This window comes from Epinephelus moara, chromosome 5, assembly GCF_006386435.1.
Source record: "Epinephelus moara isolate mb chromosome 5, YSFRI_EMoa_1.0, whole genome shotgun sequence".
Classification (NCBI taxonomy): domain Eukaryota; kingdom Metazoa; phylum Chordata; class Actinopteri; order Perciformes; family Serranidae; genus Epinephelus; species Epinephelus moara.
Genome location: NC_065510.1, coordinates 41,853,773 through 41,874,895, shown reverse-complemented (window position 1 = coordinate 41,874,895; position 21,123 = coordinate 41,853,773). Strand labels below are relative to the sequence as shown.

General features: G+C 40.9%; 1 protein-coding gene across 8 annotated transcripts in view; it reads left to right on the top strand.

The window, feature by feature from the left end:
- The first annotated feature begins 452 nt into the window (after positions 1 to 452).
- Positions 453 to 21,123, top strand: part of pecam1b (platelet and endothelial cell adhesion molecule 1b) — a 32,793-nt gene continuing 12,122 nt past the window's right edge. For 6 of the 8 annotated variants that reach the window (XR_007569895.1, XM_050043594.1, XM_050043593.1 and 3 more), the window contains exons 1-10: positions 453 to 632; positions 744 to 779; positions 5,695 to 5,991; positions 6,370 to 6,651; positions 6,736 to 7,017; positions 9,219 to 9,491; positions 17,317 to 17,601; positions 18,660 to 18,935; positions 20,239 to 20,340; positions 20,461 to 20,491. Coding sequence is in view for 7 of the 8 variants with exons in the window: in XM_050043594.1 (XP_049899551.1) it covers positions 590 to 632; positions 744 to 779; positions 5,695 to 5,991; positions 6,370 to 6,651; positions 6,736 to 7,017; positions 9,219 to 9,491; positions 17,317 to 17,601; positions 18,660 to 18,935; positions 20,239 to 20,340; positions 20,461 to 20,491 (1,907 nt within the window). In the remaining variant the exon portion in view is untranslated. The remainder of the gene's footprint in view (positions 633 to 743; positions 780 to 5,694; positions 5,992 to 6,369; positions 6,652 to 6,735; positions 7,018 to 9,218; positions 9,492 to 17,316; positions 17,602 to 18,659; positions 18,936 to 20,238; positions 20,341 to 20,460; positions 20,492 to 21,123) is intronic. The other 2 variants (XM_050043595.1, XM_050043597.1) reach the window with 1 other exon arrangement.

Below are 21,123 nucleotides of genomic sequence, written 5' to 3'. Positions count from 1 at the left end.
TCTGTTTCTCAGTAGTGTAGTATGGGAAGCATGTGTATTAGTGACAATGGCTCCACCTACCTGTGTCCTGTTAGAGCCAGGCTGAGATTTATGTCTGTGAAAACACTTCACACTAGCTAAGCTAAATTATCTTTCCTCCAGGAAGTGGGCTGTGCTGCACAAAGACTGTTTTCCCTGTCTTGTTCATCTACCTGCATCGATCCTGCCAGCCAAGATCAGAGGTCAAAGGCCTGACTACTGCACCCTGAGCAATACAACATTATTGTGACTACCATGTCACACACACACTTACATGAAGTAGACCAGAGGAGAACATTCCACAACAGCAAAGAGCTGGGCGACACGAACATCCTGAGGAAACAACACTCACTTCCTGGCAAATTAAGCCAAGCCGAGGGCTGTTCGAGTTGATAACCGCCACCACTGACTGACCACTGAGCGGCTGAGGTAGAGCACCACCTTAGTGTCCGCTCCCACCCACCAGAATCAGATCTGCCCCTCACACACCACCCAAAAGCTAGTATAGTCACAAGTCTGTGAACCACGGGACTGCCAGCAGCGTTGGGAGCCTCAGCGTTCCTCAGACAGGATGGGCCTCCTCCTACTGCTCACCTCCACACTCCTGTCCACCTGTAAGACTACTGATCTCCTGTCTTCCTCTTTAGGAACTGTTTGGATTTCTTTTTGTGGACGCTGTTAATTTGTCTCTAACCTGGTGCTTTACTGTCTTATCTTGCTCTAAGACTTCCATCCAGGGAGTGTGGTGAACGCACAGCGAAGTAAGTAAAAGATCAATTACACTTTACACAGAAACAGCTGACTGAATACCTTCCACAGACTTGTCATTGGTTGGAACAGAAGGTGGAGTTTATGTTTGTTATGTTTATGGAGCATCATTGCTTTACTTTCCATATGGTCATAGTTATTGGGCTTTGAGTTAGACAACTTTTCAGTCCATTAAAAACCCTCCCAAAAACAAAGCCAAGGGAGACACATGGTCAGTCAGTGGAAACAGTCCTGTTTGTTATCAGAGCCTTCTGATCGCTGGTGTCTGGTAGGATGGAAAAGCTGGGGTAGGAAGGGCTGGAAACATGTTGGTGAGCAGTGTCACACGCCTCCCTTTACTCTTGGAAGACATGACTCAGCCCGGATCTGTTGTAGCAGAGATGGAGGCATTGTCTAACTGGGGTCAAGGTCCGGACTTGAAGAAAAACACACTTTTTCATTGATTCATCTTTTTCCTGAAACAATACATTAGAAAATTTGGCTTATGTTTAGTGGAAGAAGTGCTCAGACCCTTTAGTGAAAGTACCAGTACCCTATTGTTAAATACTATATTACAAGTAAAGGCTATGCATTTACATTCTACTAAAGTAAAGTACAAAATGTTAGCAGTGATATGTATTTACATTGTTAAAAGTAAAGTGCTTATTTTGCAGAAAAATCTCCCTGTGACTGACATATTACTGTATATGATATGAGATTTTTGATGCATCAACGTGTAGGCTACAATACGCAGCATTCTACATTTGAAGCTACCTTTCACTACTTTATATAGAGTTTGGTAGTTTTGTCCTGTGGTTACCAGCCTAGGAGTCAGGGCCCTCTAAAGGGTCACCAGAATCTGAGGGGTCGTGAGATTAATGGAAGAGGAATGAAGAAAAAACAAAGTCTGCTGCATAGAGCTGTTTTCAGTTTTTATATATTTCTTTGATATTTGCTTTTCAATGAAATATTGGATAATTTTACCTCTTTGGGCCTCAAACTGTAATTTAAAGGTCCAGTGTGTGTAGGTATGTGTTTAGGGGATATTTTGGCAGAAATGGAATGTAAAATAATGAGTATATTTTCTTAAGTGTAGAATCACCTGATAAAAAGAATTGTTTTGTTTGCGTTACCTTAGAAAGAGCCATTTATATCTACATAGGGGGTGGGTCCTCATATGTGGAGATCGCCATGTTGCTCTGCCATGTTTCTACAATAGCCCAGAATGGACAAACCAAACACTGGCTCTTAGATAGTTTTGGAGGGAAATTCGTGTTTTTACGTTTCAGTGTCAGCCACCATAGTTAGGAGCCCCTCAACGACAAGCAGTGTCTGAAACACACTGATTTTCTGATGTGAATTCTATTTTATTTTAACCAGTTAACATCACTGAATCTGTTTGTTTTAAGGAGGAGAAGACCTCTGCTGATAATTCTGCTCACTGTAAAAACCACCTGAACATCTGGGGCCAGTTGAACAAAGCATCTTGAGTTTTCTCCTTAAGTATGGCACTTAAGATTTACTTTTCCTTCGCTGAGGAAATTAGTTAAGGGTGTTACACAGATTCTCTTAAAAGGTTTCCTTAGTGAAGGAAAAACGACAAGGCATTTACCGTATTGAAAGAGATTTTACAGCAGTAAAATTCTACTGTTTCCAGGGAAACCATTTGTTTGCTTGAACATGGGCTTGTGATAGCCCAGGCTACCTGTTGTCACACCAAAGTATCCTCTCACAAAGTCAGCCTGATAGTAAAAAAATGGCAGAAGATATGAGGACACGAAAACCAAATTGGTCAGATGGAGAAAAAAAATCATACTTCTAGAGGAATTCAATAAAAGGAAGAACATACTTAAAAGTAAATTTGATCTGAAAATAACAGCAAACATGAAACAATGAATGTGGGAGGAAATTTGCAACATTTGGACAGGAACTTCATGACAGCGTTCAGCAGTTGGGTGAGGGTGTTTGAAACCCAGTGAATGACACAACATACTATTGACTTGCGTACATGAAATACCTCACCAGTAACTGTTTGGAAAGATCTTGGTGCATGAAACCACAGAGCAATCATTAATTGTAAAGGGGCTGGATGAGCACAGCTTCGGAAAGTTGAGTAATCCAACTCCAGGCGTAAAGACAAATCATAAATTGAGCTCTGGTAAATTTCATAGTGCAAAATCAGTTGCTTATTGGGGGGGGGGAAATCGGGTTCCCCTGTTCGCGAAACACTCTTCTTGGCATGCCTTCATTTTCCTCATTTATCGCCATAAACTCAGTCATGTTGAGGTTAATTTGCAGTCAGAGGTACCTTGTGTTTTTTTCCTTACTGTGGTTGCTGAGGTTCCTTGTGCAACTGTTTAACGGACTTTAAGCTATTCCTTAAGTATAAGGCCAAGATAAGGAGAAAACCTTACAGAAATGTTAGGGAGAAGACTTGTTCAACCGACTTTACTTAAAGGAAACTTTATCTCAGATTTAAAGGAAAATCTTCACATAAGGTGTTTTGTGCAACTGGCCCCTGGATCTTAAACACTGATTTGTAACATGAAACTGCTTTATTCAGTGTTTTAACTGGTTTTAATCACCTGGTCCATTTGTTTTGGAGAGGAGGAGACCTCTGCGGATAATTTGGCTCCCGGTAAAACCTCCTGAACAACGATCACTGAAGGAATTTTAACCGGAGGAAGTTTCAGCTGGTTGCGATCTGCAATCCTCACCACTAGACACCACAGAATCTCCCTAAATCCTACACACTGTTCCTTTAAAAGAAACAGTGAAACTCACTGTTTGGTGGAACGGATAACTCAGACACTGCTTTTTTGTAAGGGGACAACTGGTTTTATCTTACATATTGTGTTGTATTTTATTAGCTTATCAAATGTTTTTAATGTAAAATCTTAATCTGAAAAGTAATGATATCCATTATATAAATGTAGAGGAGTAAAAAGTACAACATTTCCCTTTGAAATGTGGTGTAGTAGAAGTATGGGGGGAAAAAAGTATCAAAAAATTCTACCTCAGTGTAATACTTGACCAAATGTACTTAGTTATATTCCACCACTGGCTCAGTGTAGCTGCCATAACTCAGATGGCGTATCGAGAGCCCATAGCAAATCTCTGCTCTGCACGCCTGATTTTTCTCATCATCAGCCCTGCCAGCTCCTGCTGAATGATGCTGGGTGTGGGCCAGATTCAGCAGGCTCTGAAATGGTGATAGGTCCCCCGGGTGGCCTGTTTGTCTGACAAAGTGCTTTTCCTGCCCTTTTTTCCCCTTGTTTTCCAGGGTTGTTTACAGTCCCACACCCTTGTCTGAGACACTACAGCAGCCTGTTGTCTCTAGTACTCGACCATATGGGTGATGTGCTAGGGTGCGTTCTGTGTCTGGGTGCACTGCTGAACGCCAAATAGTTGTCACTTTTAAAAGTTACTTCTAAATGTTTTCTAAAAGACAAAATGTTGGACAGTCGCTTATACATTGGTGAATCTGACAGCAAATATCTCTTATGAATCATTCATTATTTTCCACCTCTTGGTGCTTGAGAACCACGTGAGCATTTGAATTGATTCATGGCTCTGGGATCAGTTCAGGTGATTAGCAAAGCGTCCATATGTGGCCATGTGAATGACACAGTCCGGCTGCTGAAATCAATCCAGACACAATGAGGCTCAGGGTAAAAAAGTGTACTGAAAGTAAACCATGATTGACAAACATGAAGAGATTGAAAAAGTTTAGTCACTGAAAGGGAAGAACTCATAGAGATCCAGGAATATAACAACCAACTTCATAGTAACATAATTTCTGTAGCTGGGGTTGGCTGTCTTTTGTCTTCGACAGCTGAACTTGATACCTGTGAGATCAGTGATCACACTGGCTCACTGGTGTCAAGACCCTAGTGAGGTGGCTCAAGGATGCCAAACCCTGAGACCTACCAGTGGTACTCACCAAGCTGTCTTCATCTCAACAAGTTGCTTATAATCGCCCCGGATAAGCACCAAAGCTTGCCCCATCAGGTCCAGCTGCATCGAGATAGATGGTGCTCTTCCTTATCTACATCTGCCTTCTTCCGCTGTTTTTGTTTTTTTAACATCAGATGACTACCAATGAATTTCACAGTCATGCACACATGCATTGTTCCCTATGTGAGTCTCATACCCAGATGGGATGCCATCTCCGGTGTGATGCAATTCTATGGTAACACATCAGCTTCCTGAGTGCCAAGCTGATACTTAATTATATGGCACCTGTAATAGAAATTTCAGCGGCAGTCATTTCAAATATGGCAGCAAAAAGGCCATTGGGGATTACTGATTTAAATGGGAATAGGAAGTGATTAAAAGGAAATCTATTCAATCCAAACTCTGATTGAGAAAGCACAAATGAAAAAGGGTAAAGCTACTCACTTATGACTCCAATACATTCTTTCTGTATGTCAACGTTGGGGCACTTTTGGGCACTTAAGTTCCTCAGGATATAAAACAGTAACCATCCGATGGACATGCTGTGTATAGTGTATAGAACAGGTGTGTAATATGACAGGGGTTCACAGGGGAATCAAAGTGAACAATGAAATAGTCTCTATTGAGAGGTAAGAAAGGACTCCAACATGAATATGTCAACAGAGCCAACAGCAGTCATCTGACTCACTAGATGTAGACTGTGGCTATGAGCCTGCCACTGGGCACTCACCTCTGACTTCCCTCTGCTGTCTGTGTGTAACCGTTTTTCAAATCCCCCTCTCAACAGGAGACGACAATAACCTCTAAGCTAACACCTCATGTCATAGACTGTATATTAAGGTGGATGGCGCGTCCTACTTACCCCTTCTGTACAAAAATAAAGCCAAAATATTCCAGATATGAGCGCTGCCAGTACCATAGATTAGCTTGTACATTACGTCTAATTTATTTATTTTCTAATTCACTCCCTAGTATTCACGATAAGAGAAATCACCCTGTCCGTTGAGCCCAGCACTGACGTGATTCGGGACACTAACGTGACTCTGAGATGCAAGGCCATCGTCAGCAGCACTGGTCAGGAGGCGCTGAGTCGTGAGTACACTATATACAAGGACGGCAACAAAGTCTACACCAAGACCTCTAGCACCCCGGAGGATCTCCTGTACCCTCTGCTCGAGGCCAGAGTCTCCAACACTGGCAAATATAAGTGCATGATCAACATTGAGGGGAAAAACATGACCAGTGAAGCCAAGAAACTCACAGTAACAGGTTGGTTTGTTATCATGGATACAGTTTTATCTGTTATGGTTTGAGAAGTTCAGGTGAATTTGAGTGTTTAGATAACATTAATAGGCTACAATAACTGGGAGTAATTTTTATTTCATACTGAACTGAAATCTGAGATTTTTGCCTTAAATGATTAACACTTTTTAGCCATGATAATGTAACCAATACAGGCATGGTTCTAAATCCCATGTATGTAAGAACAAAAAATTATTTCAAAATTAAGATAATGAAATTGATGCGTTTATGTGCAACAGCAAGCAGGAGAATTTCTTCATTTCATTTGCAAAAGATGGTGCTGTTTCAATTTTGTTTACTTTTGGATTTAAACTTGAATACGTCTCTCACATTTTTGGTTTCCAGGCCTGTCGAAACCAGTTCTCCACCTTAACAAAGATGTGTTCAGTGAAGGGGAGGAGATAACGGCCAGGTGTATAGCGTCCAGCGAGAGAGGCTCCATTTTCTTCTACTTCTTTGAGGACAACAAAGAAATTGTGGAGAGGCAGGTCAACTCCAACCAGGCAGAGGCTAAGCTTCACTTCAGCAGCGTCGGCATCCACAAAGTGCACTGTGCTTATACTGTCCTCATAACACCAGACTCCGTCAAGTCCGAGGAAAGCAACGCTGTTAATGTGTCAGTGAAAGGTAAGTAGCATTTAGAAATGTCTGTATTTTTCAAAGTATTGGACTCATCTTAGTGGTTTTTCCTTGTTGGTTTTGTCTCTTCAGCTCTTCCCATCACAGCAGTTTTGGAGATTTTCCCGCAGTCCAATATCTATGAAGGAGACCAACTCGTCATCATTTGCTCAGTTAGAAATGTTCAGTACGGCTTTGACACCTCTACCAGAAACCTCCACCTCTTCCTGAGCCAGGGGAGCCAGCTTCTCAGCAGTGGCGACACCAAAATGAACTACAGCATGGTTGCTCTGGCAAAGGACCCTGGGGAGTTTGAGTGCAGAGTAGAGATGAAGGGTTTAGTGAAAGTTGACTCAAAAAAGATTTCAGTGACTGGTGAGTAGACAGAGGAAAGATGATCTGTGTGTGTTCACTGTACATATACATTGGTGTTCTGACAACTGATATGTTTTTCATCTTAATAGTATTAAGCATCACTGTTATTCTAATAGATGCTACAGCTACGATGCCCCAAAACAGACAAAACATCCTAAAAGTGTATCAAACAAATCAGAAATATAACTTAAAACATCAATAAAAAAAGTTAGTTTAATCATTAAAGTTAGGGATCAAAAACAAATTTATTTTTATTCATCTTTCCAATCCAAGCTATTTTTGTTAGTGTTATATTGCTGGCTAAAATGCTTTATTGACCGTTACAAGTATACCATAGTTATATGAGTAATTACCATTGCATGTGTAGTTTTATGAATAGAATTAGCTTTGGCTTGGTAGCTAGCTAGAGTCACTGGTGCTGTGTGCTTAGATAGCAGTGTTTTCAGTTAGAAAGCCACAGTCCTCTCAAAAATACTCATTTCCTCAATAATCTCTGGTTGGTTTGGAGTTCAGTCAGCTATAGAGTGCTGCAGGGATGAAATCTTTTGTAGGCTGACGCGGAAGTTAGTGTCCCCTTGGTTCCTTCTTCAAAGACCCTACGGGATTTTCCCATTGGATTTTGGATTACTGCAGAAAATAAGCTCTTTGGCAAACAAATGTTTATGATACTCACTCGTTTTGTACAGCAAGATAATCTTCACAAATGAACGCCACTTTTATGATTTTTGAACCATAAATGCAATGGTCAGAAGTAAAAAGGCCATAAACAAACTACAGCATGGCTGCATGACTTAAAATCCCCACCACAGCGAGGGTGTACAGCTGTGATCTGCTTGATGACGGTCTGTAGTCTCATTTAGCCACTTGTTAGCAGCTGCCTTAAGGATAGAATACCTTAAGGCCTCAGAATTTATTAGTGGGGTATTTACTGACATATTTTATGTCGTAGAACAAAACATGAACTTCTCTTAAAGGGATAGTGCACCCAAAAATGAAAATTCAGCCATTATCTACTCACCCATATGCCGAGGGAGGCTCAGGTGAAGTTTTAGAGTCCTCACATCCCTTGTGGAGATCCAAGGGGATAGTGGGTAGCAGCACAACTCCACCTAATGCAGGCTGACGGTGCCCCAGATTAAAACGTCCAAAAAAACACATAATTGAAACCACAAGGTATCTCCATACTGCTCGTCCGTAGTGATCCAAGTGTCCTGAAGCTCCGACATAAAAAGTTGTTTGGAAAAACGTCATTTGAACTCTGTTTTTAGCCTCATTATAGCCTGTAGCTCTAACTGCCTCTCTGTGCACCAAGCTCACATGTTTGCGTTTGCGCGGGACCAGCAAAAGCACGTGAACACACATGAAGGCAGTGCCCATGTCTCACGGTCTTGCGCAAGCGCACACACGTGAACGGCAAAACTCAAAACTTATTGACTTAACATAAAAAATGTATGTCAAGTTCACAAGGGATGAGTTTTTGTGTCAAGTGAATGTAAAGTTTTTATGTCATTTTGACAATCTGGGGCATTTGTGTAGACTTTACATTAAAATTTTGTGTCATGGATGGATTGGGGTTTACATTGCTGTTACTGCGGGTGTATGGCTGTTTAATGAATTGAGCGAACAATAAGTATCACTAAAGAATGTGGATTTATGATTGTTCAGAACTGTTAAATAATCACAGGATACATGAATGCAAAATATGACAGGATCATCATTATTCGTTAAATACAACAATGCCACAATTCATAAAAGGGGAGGAGGGCTACAATATGCCTGGGTTCTGTGGTTAAACTTCCACCGGCACTCTCTCTACCCACTCTTGTAAAACACTCAAGAAACAGACACATAACAAACTGCTTAAAAGGCTTAACTTCCTCGGTTGGCGAGAAAAATAAGAAATAGATAACGGATCATATGTGTGCCAAGTCTACAGAGAGACAGAGCAAGAAGTGTGAAAACTAAAATGACCAAGTGAAACAAATAAAAGAATAAAATTATAAATTCATCAACTGATTGGAGGATTAAAAAGAACTTTGTACTTATTTGCCATTTTAATCTGTATTATTTAACAATTTGTTTTGATTTGTCTGATAATCTTTTATTACATTTTGTTGGTTTTAAGTTCCAAACATATCAGCATTACACTATTAAGTGATATCAATTCAAATAATTGTTTTTCTTTATTAATCCATCCACAGAGCTGTTTTCAGTGCCCACTCTCACCATGTCTCCTACTGAAGTCTTTCAAAGGGAGTATATGACACTAACCTGCAAAAGTGAGAGCACTGCCTCTGAGAGACTCAGCAGGGAAGAGTTGACTTACACTCTTGATCCACCGGAAAGCGCACTGACCCCCAAAGGACGTGGAGTATTTGTTGGCCATGCCCTGTTGCATGATTTCAACTATACCTGTGCAGCTCAAGCCAAAGGCATTGTGAAACATAGCGAAATCCTCACTGTACGTCCCACAGGTAAGATGACCTAATACCTCTTTCAGATGCAAATTTTCAGGATAAAGTTAAGCCCCTTTTAGACATTTTTGAGGACAGATAAGTACACATTGCAAAGACAGCAATCTGAATGCCACACAAAGGCAACATAAAGTAATGTCCAGTTGAGACAAATATAGAGAACAATAAAGTGACAAACACTAAAAAATAATAATAAATAAATAGATAAAGTGTGTGGGGGAATAAACAAACAATAAAACACAGACACCCTGGCAACCAAAATCTTACAAAAATGAGGGTGTGATGCACCATGGATAGGCCCTAGTCACCTAACGTCAAGAGAGTAGGATATGAGTCAATCCCTTTCTGCTGGGTTGCAGACCATTTGTTGAGAAATGGCTTCCAGATTTTCAGGAAGATTTTTTTTTCTTGTTGGCCAGTTTATATCAAAGGCCCTCCATATGAATCACGTTGCCAAGCTCCCTCAGCCATTGGTGGAAAGAGGAGCTGGATACTGACTTCCAATGTTGTAAAATGAGGCGTTTTGCTAGCAGAGTACAGAGAAAGAGAGCCTGAGCAGAGTGATTATCAGTGACAGAGATCACAGGTAGCCTAAATATGACGAGAAAAACCTTTGATATACAGTCGAATATAAGCAACCAGAAGGAGTAAAGCTTGGGGCACAACCATAGTTGATGGGTAAGCGTGCCTGTGTCCTGTTTGCATTTATCACACAAGGGGGAGACGTTGGGATATATATCATGAAGTCTTGCTTTTGTGTAGTGGAGTCTATGTACAATCTTGAATTGTATAAGTCTGCTGTCTAACATTTATGGAACTGTTATATATCTTGATGAGAATTTCCTACCAAGTATCATTGGTGATTTCAGTACCCAGCTCTTCTGTCCAAGCATTCCTTAGTTTGGCATCAGACAATATATCATGGGCTTGCAAGGATGAATACAGAAAAGAGACAGACAGACCCCTTACTATTAGGGTCATGATGGGCAAAGTTGTCAAGTGTGGTGTGTTTAGGCTTGTTTTGATATTGTGGTAAGTGAGTCTATAAATTCTTATTGGAGGTATCTAAAAAAGTGTGTTGAAGGTAGACTATGAAACTGCTGGAGTTGTTGGAAGGATGACAGTTTTCCCTCAATATGTAAGTCTCCAATTATGGCAATATGTTTGTCTTTCCAAACAGAAAAAAATGGATCAACCAAACCTGGAGGAAAAGCATGTTTTTTTTAAGCAGACAGGGCTATCTGTGTATAGTGTGGGTAGAAACAGAAAGGACTGCTTCCATATTCATATCCATTGCTTCCATATTCTTAATGTATTTAGAATAATCTGGCTAGTTATATATGATGGAATCTTTACCTTCGCAGGATTATTTAAAAGTGCAGGAAGAGAAGTATACCCACAGTCTGCCGGTTCAATTTGAAGCCAGGCAGGCATGGTGGAATCTGTCAAAGAGCTATTATGCCAAAGGGATAAAACTCTCAGGTTTGTGGCCCAATAGTAAAATTTAAATTGAGGGAGGCAAAAACCACCCTTGAATTTATCCTTCTCTAGATGTTTCTTTGATATTTTGGCCACTTTATTGTTCCAAATAAATGCTGAGATGATAGAGTCCAATTTCTTAAAGTAGTATAATGGTATATGGACTGGCAAGCATTGAAAGATGTACAAGAATCTGGGGAACATAACCATTTTTAGGGCACTGATGCAACTGACTAAAGAAATTGGCAGTGTATTCCAATATTCAATATTTCTCTTCAGTCGCTGGATCTTGTTTTCCCAATTGGACTTTAGGAGATCACCATATTTCCGGGTTGCAATAATATCCAAACTCTTAATTTGGTTATTTACAATTCTGAATGGCATTGTGCTTAGAAACTCTGAGTCTACATTATATTATATTGGAAGTAATTCGCTCTTATCCCAGTTAATAGAGTACCCTGAAAGACCTCTGAAAGTTTCAATTAAATGCAGAAGAGGAGGGAGAGAAATTTTGGGACTCAATAAGAACAAAGTTATGTCATCTGCAAAAAGTGACAGATGATGTTTCGTTTCATGTATTTGAATAGAGTTATAATCAGGGTTTGTTCTGATCTCACTGGTAAAGACTTCAATGCATAGATTAAATAAATGCGGCGAGCACGAGCAGCCTTGTAGGATGCCTCTATGTAGGTAAAATGGCTGTGATATCTCCCCGTTGGTAAGGCCTGAGGTTGGGTGAAGATGATCCTAATTCAGTTTATGAACGAGTTGCCAAAGCCAAAGCGGTGTAGAGTAGACAGCATGAATTCCCATTCGATATGGTCAAATGCCTTTTCTGCATCTAAGGCGATGACCACACCCTCTGCTTTGTGGTTGTGATACATTATATCAAAAAGGTGGTGTAGATTTGAGTAGATGTGATGGCCAGGTACAAATCCAGATTGGTCGGGGTGTATACGTTTGTGAATGTGGTTACTCAGCCTGTTTGACAGCACTTCACTCAGAATCTTCATTTCCATTTGGAGCAAGGATATAGGGCGGTAGGAAGACATATTTAAAGGGTCTATCTTTTTTCAGTATAATAGAGCAAATTTGGTAGTACAGAGGCTTCTTTTGCGTATTCTAGCATCTGTAAAACTTATGGGCCAAAATTAGATAAAGATGATTTTTAAAATTCAATGCTAAATCCATCTGGACCTGGGGATTTGTTATTCGGGAACTGAATAATGGCAGTCTTAATCTACTCTAGAGTGAGTTCAGTGTCTAGAGACTGCACTGCCCCGGCATCTAGTGTGAGAAGGTTGCAGTTTGCCAGAAACTTGTTAATAGTGTCTGAGTCAACAGTACATTTAGATTTGTATAATTCTTGGTAGAATTTGGCAAAGCAGTTGTTAATCTCATTTGGGGATGTTATCAACTTGCCTTTTTAATCTCTGATTTTGTGAGTGGCACGGGAGGCTTGTGTATGCCTTAGCTGTCTGGCCAACAGGCTGTGTGGCTTATCACCAAACTCAAAGTATTTTTGTTGTGTGTTGTAGAGCATGGAGTCAACATGTTCTGTTAGGATGGTGTTGTGCTCAAATTTCATTTTGGTGATTGCCTCCAAAGTTGCGTCAGAAGGATTTGCTTTATATAAGGTTCCCAGTTTTGCAATATCCGTAATCAGTTCATTAAGACGACTGTCATCGTTTTTCTTTTTGTTGGCTACAAATGAGATTATATAACCCCTAATAACCACCTTCAGAGATTCCAATAAGTTCGAATCATTACCATCGCCAGTATCATTTTTAGAAAAGAAATGCGGAATGTGTTTTTCTTTTAACAGCATTGTGTCAAAACGCCATTGTCCATTCTGAAGTATCTGTTCACCTAACTTTATCGTCATGGATAGTGGGGCGTGGTTGGATATTAGAATGGGGTGGTACATTATTTTATCAACTACTGAAATCAGTTTAGAATCAAGGAGAAATTTATCTATACGGGAGCACGTTTTGTGAACTGGAATTTAAACTTTCCATCAGTGTTTTTAGGCGAATGCCAGAGTTGATTGTTGAAGTGTTTTTGTAAATTGTTTATCTAAGAGAGGATCAATTATACAATTAAAGTCTCCACCAGTCACAATATTGTCTGAAAAGTTTGGTATGGCATTGAAAACCTTTTGAAAAAAGAAATGGGATCATCAAAGTTAGGGCCATATAGATTCACAGGTGTAACTGGTACAGAGTTCAAAGAGCCAGATACAATAAGATACCTCCCGTCAGGATCAGATACTGTAGATGAGTGAATGTAGGGGATATTTTTCCAAAACAATATTGCCACACCCCTTGCTTTGGCATTGAAGTTAGACTGGTAAATCTCATCTATCCAACTGACCTTTAGTTTATCTTTAAACTTGTGTTTCACATGCGTTTCCTGTAGAAACAGTATATCTGCTGACAGAGCTTTTAAATGTGAGAAAACCTTGGCACATTTTATAATATGGCCCAAACCTCTAAAATTCCAGCTCACCATTTTGTACCTATCCCAGTGTGCTTGAGCTACTGGTGATTTAGGTGGCATCACAATATGTATAAAGAAAATACAGGTTGCCAGAAAAACAAAAGCCTCACGGTGTGTGGCGAGGAAAGGTTCAGCATCATTTGGGTTGGTTAATGTGTGCGATGTGCCATCCACCATCATCTTAAAGCGAGCTGGATGCAGAAAGCCATAGTGGATTTTAGCCGCTTTACATTTCTCCTTAACGGTGTCAAATTGTTTACGTTAGTGCATGGCATCTTGGGTCAGGTCTGGAAAAAAGGAGATCTTCTTCTTGTTGTATCAGATGCCTCAAGACGAGGTCCTGGTGTTGCTGGTAGTGTAGCCTGGCAATGAGAGATCTCTGAGGGACACTGTCGGCAGGTCAGGCGGCAAGAGACCGGTGAGCACGGTCAACTATAAACTCCGTGCCGAAGTGTTCCTTTCCCAGAAGAGACGGTATCAGCTCCGTATAAAACTCTGTGGGTCGCCCTCTCTCGACACCCTCAGGGATCCCGACGATAAGGATGTTGTGTCGTCTTGATCTGGATTCCAGGTCTTCTAGTTTGGCTTTCATGTGTTTTACTTTAGGGAGCTACAGAGCGACTCCAACTCACCCAGCTGGGTGTTGTGGTTGTTGACACCAGTTTCAAGCGACAGGACACACTTTCTGGTTTCCATGACATCTGACTGAAGCTTTTGCATTTGAGATGAAAGACCGACAAACTTGGCTTCTAGGTTTTTGTCTAACTTTGTGATAGCAAGAAGCAGGTCAGATGGCGAAGGTTCCTTTGATGTTTGATGTAAAGCCAGCCTCCATTTTTGCAGGACTTGCCTCGTGGATTTTCTCTAGCACATCTGTTTTTCTTTCGCTCAAACACACGTCCAGTATCATTTTTTTCGGTGCAGTTTTCTCATTCTTCTTGGGGACAGGTTTAGGAGGCATCGTGTGCAAAGTTCAGGTTGTGAAGTCCAAAGAAATCTGTGTTTAAAACGATTATATGTGGAGCTGTCTAAACAAACATCTACTCCATTGCACATCTAGCCACAGACCCCCATGTTCTCCATTTTCGCCTCGTGTCTGAATACCCTCAATTCCTACAAAGCAACAAGTCAACACTGTAAGGGGGGTAAGGGTGAAACTAATGCTAAGATGGGCTAACCAGCTTCAAGGGTTGTGTACAGATATGAGAGTGATATAGATCTTCTTATCTAACTTTTCTCTGTGGGCAAAAAAGCAAAGCAAGTTGTATTTCCCGGATTTTCTTAGTATTTCCCAGAATGTCAAAGTATTCTTTCAAATAAGCACAGAGAGCTATTAAATGTAAATGTCATTTGCCTTATCAACAACACTGTAAGAGTTTATTATCTATTATTATTTGTTTAATTATCCACAAAACACTACATATGAGCATACCATGAGGAGATTCTTCTCACATCAGATTAGTCAGTTTTTCCCCTCACAGTGTGAGAGAAAAGAAGTAACAAAAACAACAACTTGTGCAGCTATAGGAGTAATTAGACGTCCTCTCTATATTTTTTAACTTTTTATTCATGCCAGCCATAGGATGCTGTATCGCTGAATATCCAGCAAAACGCTTGATAAACCACATGTGAGCAAACAGGAATTAAATTTGAACTTAAAGCCCCCCTCTTCTCTTCTTATTCACTTCAATTCAATTTTATTTATAGAGCCCAATATCACAAATCACAATTTGCCTCAGAGGGCTTTACAGCATACGACATCCCTCTGTCCTTTAGACCCTCACAGCGGATACAGAAAAACTCTCTCTCTCTCAAAAAAAAAAAAAACCTTTAAAGGGGAAAAAAATGATAGAAACCTCAGGAAAAGCAACTGAGGAGGGATCCCTCTTCCAGGACGGACAGACTTGCAATAGATGTCGTACAGAACAGATCAACATGATATGTGCAGTAATCCATATGACAAAATGATATGAATGAGAGACAGAGAGAGACAGAAATTCAGACAAAGAGAGACAGAGAGAGACAGGGACAGAGTCAGAGAGAGATACAGGGCAGACAGTAATGATAATGCCTCCTACTACAGCAGCAGTACAACTACGACCCATGAACCAGGCGTAGCTGTGATATGAGGAAACCTGCAAGACAGTGGAGCGCAAAGGCTTTGGAGAAGAAGCCGAGTTAGTGACATGCAGTAAAGCCAAGTTAGCGATATGCAGTAATAGGACATGAATGTTGGCAAGTGAAGAAGACCCAACTTTTCAGAAACTAAGGAGAGAGAGAGAAGGAGAGAAGGTGCTCTGCGTATTATAGGAGGTCCCCCGGCAGACTAGACCTATGTCAGCCTAACTAGGGGCTGGACCAAGACAACCCTGAGCCAGCCCTAACTATATGCTTATATTAAAAAGGAAAGTCTTATGGCCCCTTAATTGTCTGACCTTGACTATACTGACTTGTATCTGTGCAAAGCTTGTTACTAGAGAGATGTTTTCACATGTCCTCTAAGGGGGCAATGTCTGTGCACTTCCCTAAAATCTGAGATTCAAGTGTATACCTGGCAACTAGATTAGGTAAGTTAATAACATGAAAGCAAATCGCTGTCTAATACAGGAAACATATCGAAAGGAGAACAGACTTGGACACAACACAAGAAACTTGAAACTTTCAGTACAGAGTGCAGTTTGTCAGAAAGAGAGTTAGCATTAGCATGGTAAAAGGTCTGACAGCAAACAGTTGAATGTGCAGTTTTTGGATGCAAACCAGAGGCTGGAGCTTCCTTCCACTATCTACCAAAAACGCCATCATAGCAGATATTATTGTATGTTTCACAAACACTCACGCTGTAAGCCACCGCCATTCTGATACGAAGCCGGTTGCTGTATTGCGCTGAAATGCGGCAGGACAACAACGCAAATTAAGGGGGCAAAAGTCCAAGTGGGGGAGCTAGATGGATGGTGAATGGGTCCAACAACCACCAACTTTCACCTGGGAGGCCGGCATTCACCCATGTGAACGTAAAGCCAAACCAGTTCTTTTGTCCTAAACCCAACCATGTCCCTATGTTGCCTGAACCCAACCACGTGCATGTGTCGGCTAAATGTAACCACATGCGTTTGTTGTTGAAGGAAAATATTGTCAATTTGCCATGCTGTACCGACATAGTGCATTTATTTTGAAAGAGACTGTATGCAAACTATTCATTTCCTATGAAAATGAAAGTGTATTTTGAAAACAGACAATGCATGTAACGGGCTGAAGTTGACACGGTGTCACAGAACCAACGCACCCAGGGTACCTTGTTCATATGTTGACGTTGGAAGCCCTTGACCAAACGTCTTTATGTAACAAGATTGGATTGAGAATGTGATGCTCTATCAACTCAAAAAGTGTGAATATGTCAGTTTTGTCTACATGGCTAATTTCCTCTGCCCCCGAGTGGCAAAAAAATCTATTATTACAGTTTTACAAGTCAAAAGTTAACATCTTATAATTCTGACATCTTGTCGGGCAGTATAAAATAGGCAGCAGAATTTAGTCTAATAATGTTACCGGATGACACTGATGATAAAGGTTTGTAAGGGGATTCACTGTGAGAGAATGGGGTGCTCAGTGTCTATTAAAAGTGACACAGCTTCCTCTTGCAGACTAGGTGCCAAATATTGTGAGTATTGTGTTTCATATCATAATAGTAACTGAACAAAGCAAATAGAATTCACCTATATCTGAATGACAAAAAACATGAAGCCAGTTAGGTTATGTATTCCACGTGTAAACAGGGCTTTTGTTTTTGCTTAATAGGATTTGTCTACAAGCAGTCATTGTGTTTTATTTTTCGGTCTCTCCTCTTTAGTTTCCGTCTCCGCTCCAAAGATCACAGTGGTCGGCAGGGCAGTCCTAGGACAGCCCATCAAGATCCTCTGTGAGTCGGACCTTGGCAGCCTGCCGATAAACTACACCCTGATTAGGGGATACACCGACTTGAGCACAATTGTTGTCAAGCTGCCCTTTCAACAAGCATTCTTCACAGTCAACATCACCAAGCCTGATGAAATCAGCGAGTACATGTGCAGGGCAAAGAATAGTCACAAGATCCGGGATGGTGTACGCAGTGGAGGACTCAACACTAACGTCACAGGTAAATCCATCTTTACATGGTTGATATGAATATCATTGAGGGGATAACTACATGGAAATAGTTTTGATGAGACACTGCAGAGCTATATCAGTTTTATTAAAGGGCATATAACTCAATATATATACATGTACACACACACACACATACATATATATATATATATATATGTATGTATATATATATATATATATATATATATTAACAACTAACAAAACAATCTCAGCTCAAAGTCCATTGAGAAGCTGGTCTGGAGCTTTTATATTGAACCACACATCCTTTCTTAATAGATGGAATTACCCAGGTTGTCATTAAACAGTTTTTCCAGCTCCTGTTGTCAAGATCATGATTGACCTTTGCCATTATTTCATTGTACAATTTAACTGATACAAAAAAAACACAACAAAAAAAAAATATTTGCACTGCGTTTCAGAAACAGTCTGGTATATTAGGCCAAGCAAGCAACCGGTTAGCTAGGCTTAGCATAAAGGCTGGAAACGGGGCGGAAATAGCCCTGGCTCTGTCCAATGCTAACACAGTGCACCTACAAACACCTCTAAAGCTACCTGAGTAACATACAGTAATATGTCTAGGTTCAATCTGTACAAAGAGAGAGGTGCAAGAATGACAGTTGAACCAGATGGGGTTTTTTTTGGCTTCCAGGCAATCAGGGGACTTACAAGTCCCCCCAAAAGACATATTTGTAAAACTAACGCCACATATAATGTTATGAGTGAGCTTTAGAGGTGCTGGTAGGTGAATTCTGTTACCTTTGGAGAGGCCAAGCCAGCTGTGTCACCCACTTTCCAGTCTTTATGGTAAGCTAAGCTAACCAGTTGATTGTGGTAACCTAATTTTTACCATTAAAATATGTGTGGTATTGATGTTCTCATCTAACTCTAGGAAAGGAGTAAGAAAATAGCAAACTATTCCTTTAAAGAAGCCATTAATGTTAAAAGGATGTGTGATTAATCTCTTGTTATGTTTCTTGTAATCTCAGTATATAATTGATACAGTGCTGACTAATCTCACCTCTTCTACTCCACCTCTTCCTCTCCCAGTGCCTCTGACGCAGCCAACCCTGACCGTCATTCCCCATCTACCAGAAATCTCTGAGGGAGATCATCTCTACCTCATATGTGGTGTTAAAGGCACTCCACCGGTAACCTTCAAGTGGTACCGTGATGGCCACGAACAACCGCTGTACACCACCACCTCGAACAAGAACAACACAGACTACCAGGTCCCCACTTTGTCCAAAGAGCACAGTGGCACATACTACTGCGAGGCTTTCAACCACGCCAACAAGGTCCGCAGTGACCGGGTCACCATAGAGGGTGAGACTGATGGGTATTAACAGTCAATAGGGACCCCACCTGTTCCTGACCTGCTGTTCTGTGACTGACCCTAACCTCTGGGGCTACTAAAAATAATTTTCCCCTCAGTGACTGAAATTAAATGTGACATTCAGGGCATATCTATGATTCAGAGTTTGGGGTGAGACTGTCTGTACATGGCTCTCAACATGGAGGGGGCTGAGTCTGCAGCTAGCAGCTAACAGTGCTAACTCAATAAACAGTGCTAATAATGGTAAAAGTGCTGACAAATCTAACATTGTTACAAAGATAACATTGTTACCTGCAGGTAACACTGTTGGCCAAAGGTGGGTGCTACACTTCACTTAGCTAGCCAGCAGGATACACCATGGATGTATAAAGAGAACTGGCTAAGCATGAAGACACAAAGTTTGACTTGTGTAACTATTGCATAGTAAAATTTAACCAGCTCCCAACAGAGGTCAGTGCTTCAATGCTTTTCATCCAAATTATATCTTATCTTGAGATACATTTTTGATGGCTCACTCACTTTTAGCAGTATGGTTTTAGTCTCCAAAAGCAGTCAATCACTTAGACTGCTCAGATGTTACAGCTACAGCTGGCTTACAACAAGTGCAGACTATGTGTGTGTTTGGCCTACAGATTGACTTACTGCTAGCAAGGCTGAAAAATCTAGGTTTCTACCACTACAGCTGTAGACAGCAGGATGTGGTGTCAGTCTCTCAGAATTTATGGAGAAAGGGACTTATCAGGGAAAACATAATGCTTAGTAAAAGATACTTCGTTGGTAGGAAAAGTCCTTCCAAGTTGAGTTAAGCATCCTTCCCAGCATTCGGTGAACACATTTTGGAACAGGCTAGAGAGTGCCTAGGTGTACGTCATTGAAGAGGCCCTGCCTTCAATTCCAGCAAATCATGCACAAAGATTTGTGGGTACTTCATGCCCGCTGAGGATACACACACTTAAAAATTCTCTGACAGAAGGACTCAGACCTCAGTAGAATCTGAAGGATCCTTGACAATGGAACAGTCCTTGTGCAGGTTTCGATGGTGTAGCCTCCTTGAAATGCAGCCATTTAAGGATTCTTCCTTGACTTTGAAAAAAAACACACCAATTTGTTTGTTTGTAAATCCCTTTGTGCCTTTTGTGTATCTTGTCAAACCTTTTTTATTCTTCTCTTCTTTTCTCTGTCATGGACAATCTTTGTCATCCTGTCCCTTTTTTTACGCTCCCCTTCTTTCCCCATGTGTTCCGGTTTGTCACTGACTTTCTCTTCTTTCTGTCTCTCTATCACTCTCCATAGTGCGCCAGGCTTTATGGAAGAAAGTGGTGATCGGGGGCTTCTGTCTGCTGGCGGTGGTTGTGTTGGTAGTGGTGGCTGTGCTGTGCTTCAGATCCAAGAGAGGTAGAGAGACCTACAGTCCTCCAGCAACTCAGGCCTCTTATGTCTAACTATGTATGAAAACCAACCTTCCTCCACCTACATCCTCCTGCTCCCCTCCTCACCTCTCCTCTCTTATTGTAGGTCAAAGAGAAGCAGCTGCTGAATTGTCAGTGTGAGTTGGCTCGACTACTTGCTCCCTCTGAATGTGACAGATACTGTAGAAGTTAGTTACAGTTTATCTAGTTTTATTAGCTGGCATAGGTGAGGGTCTGTGAGTGTTTGATAGCTTTTAATGAACCATACTGGTTATTTTGCATGACTGTACTGTAAACCCAGCCAAGAAATAGTGGCATAACCTTCTGTAGATTATATATTTTTTGAATTTGGGTTTTTGTGTGTATTAAACAAACAAAACAGGTGTTAATTATTGATATTTGAAGGTGCTGGTTTGCAGATTACTTGGGCACAGAGCCCCGTCTCCAGACTCCAGTTTCTTATATAACGTAAGATACACCAGAGGTGTGGAATTGAGTGACAGGACTTGGACTCAAGTCAGGCTTGAGTCACAAATTTAATGACTTTAGACTCGACAAAATTAAAAAAGACTAGGAACTTGACTTGGATCAGTGACTCGTGACCTCTCTTGGACTTGAGCCTTTTAACTTGAAAATATGGAACTTGTCTGTCTTGACCCAAGATTTGAGTGCAAAGACCTGCGACTTAATTGTGACTTGCAAAACAATGACTTGGTTCCACCTCTTCAGAACACAGACTAGAGTGCTATCCATCTACTTCTCTGACTTA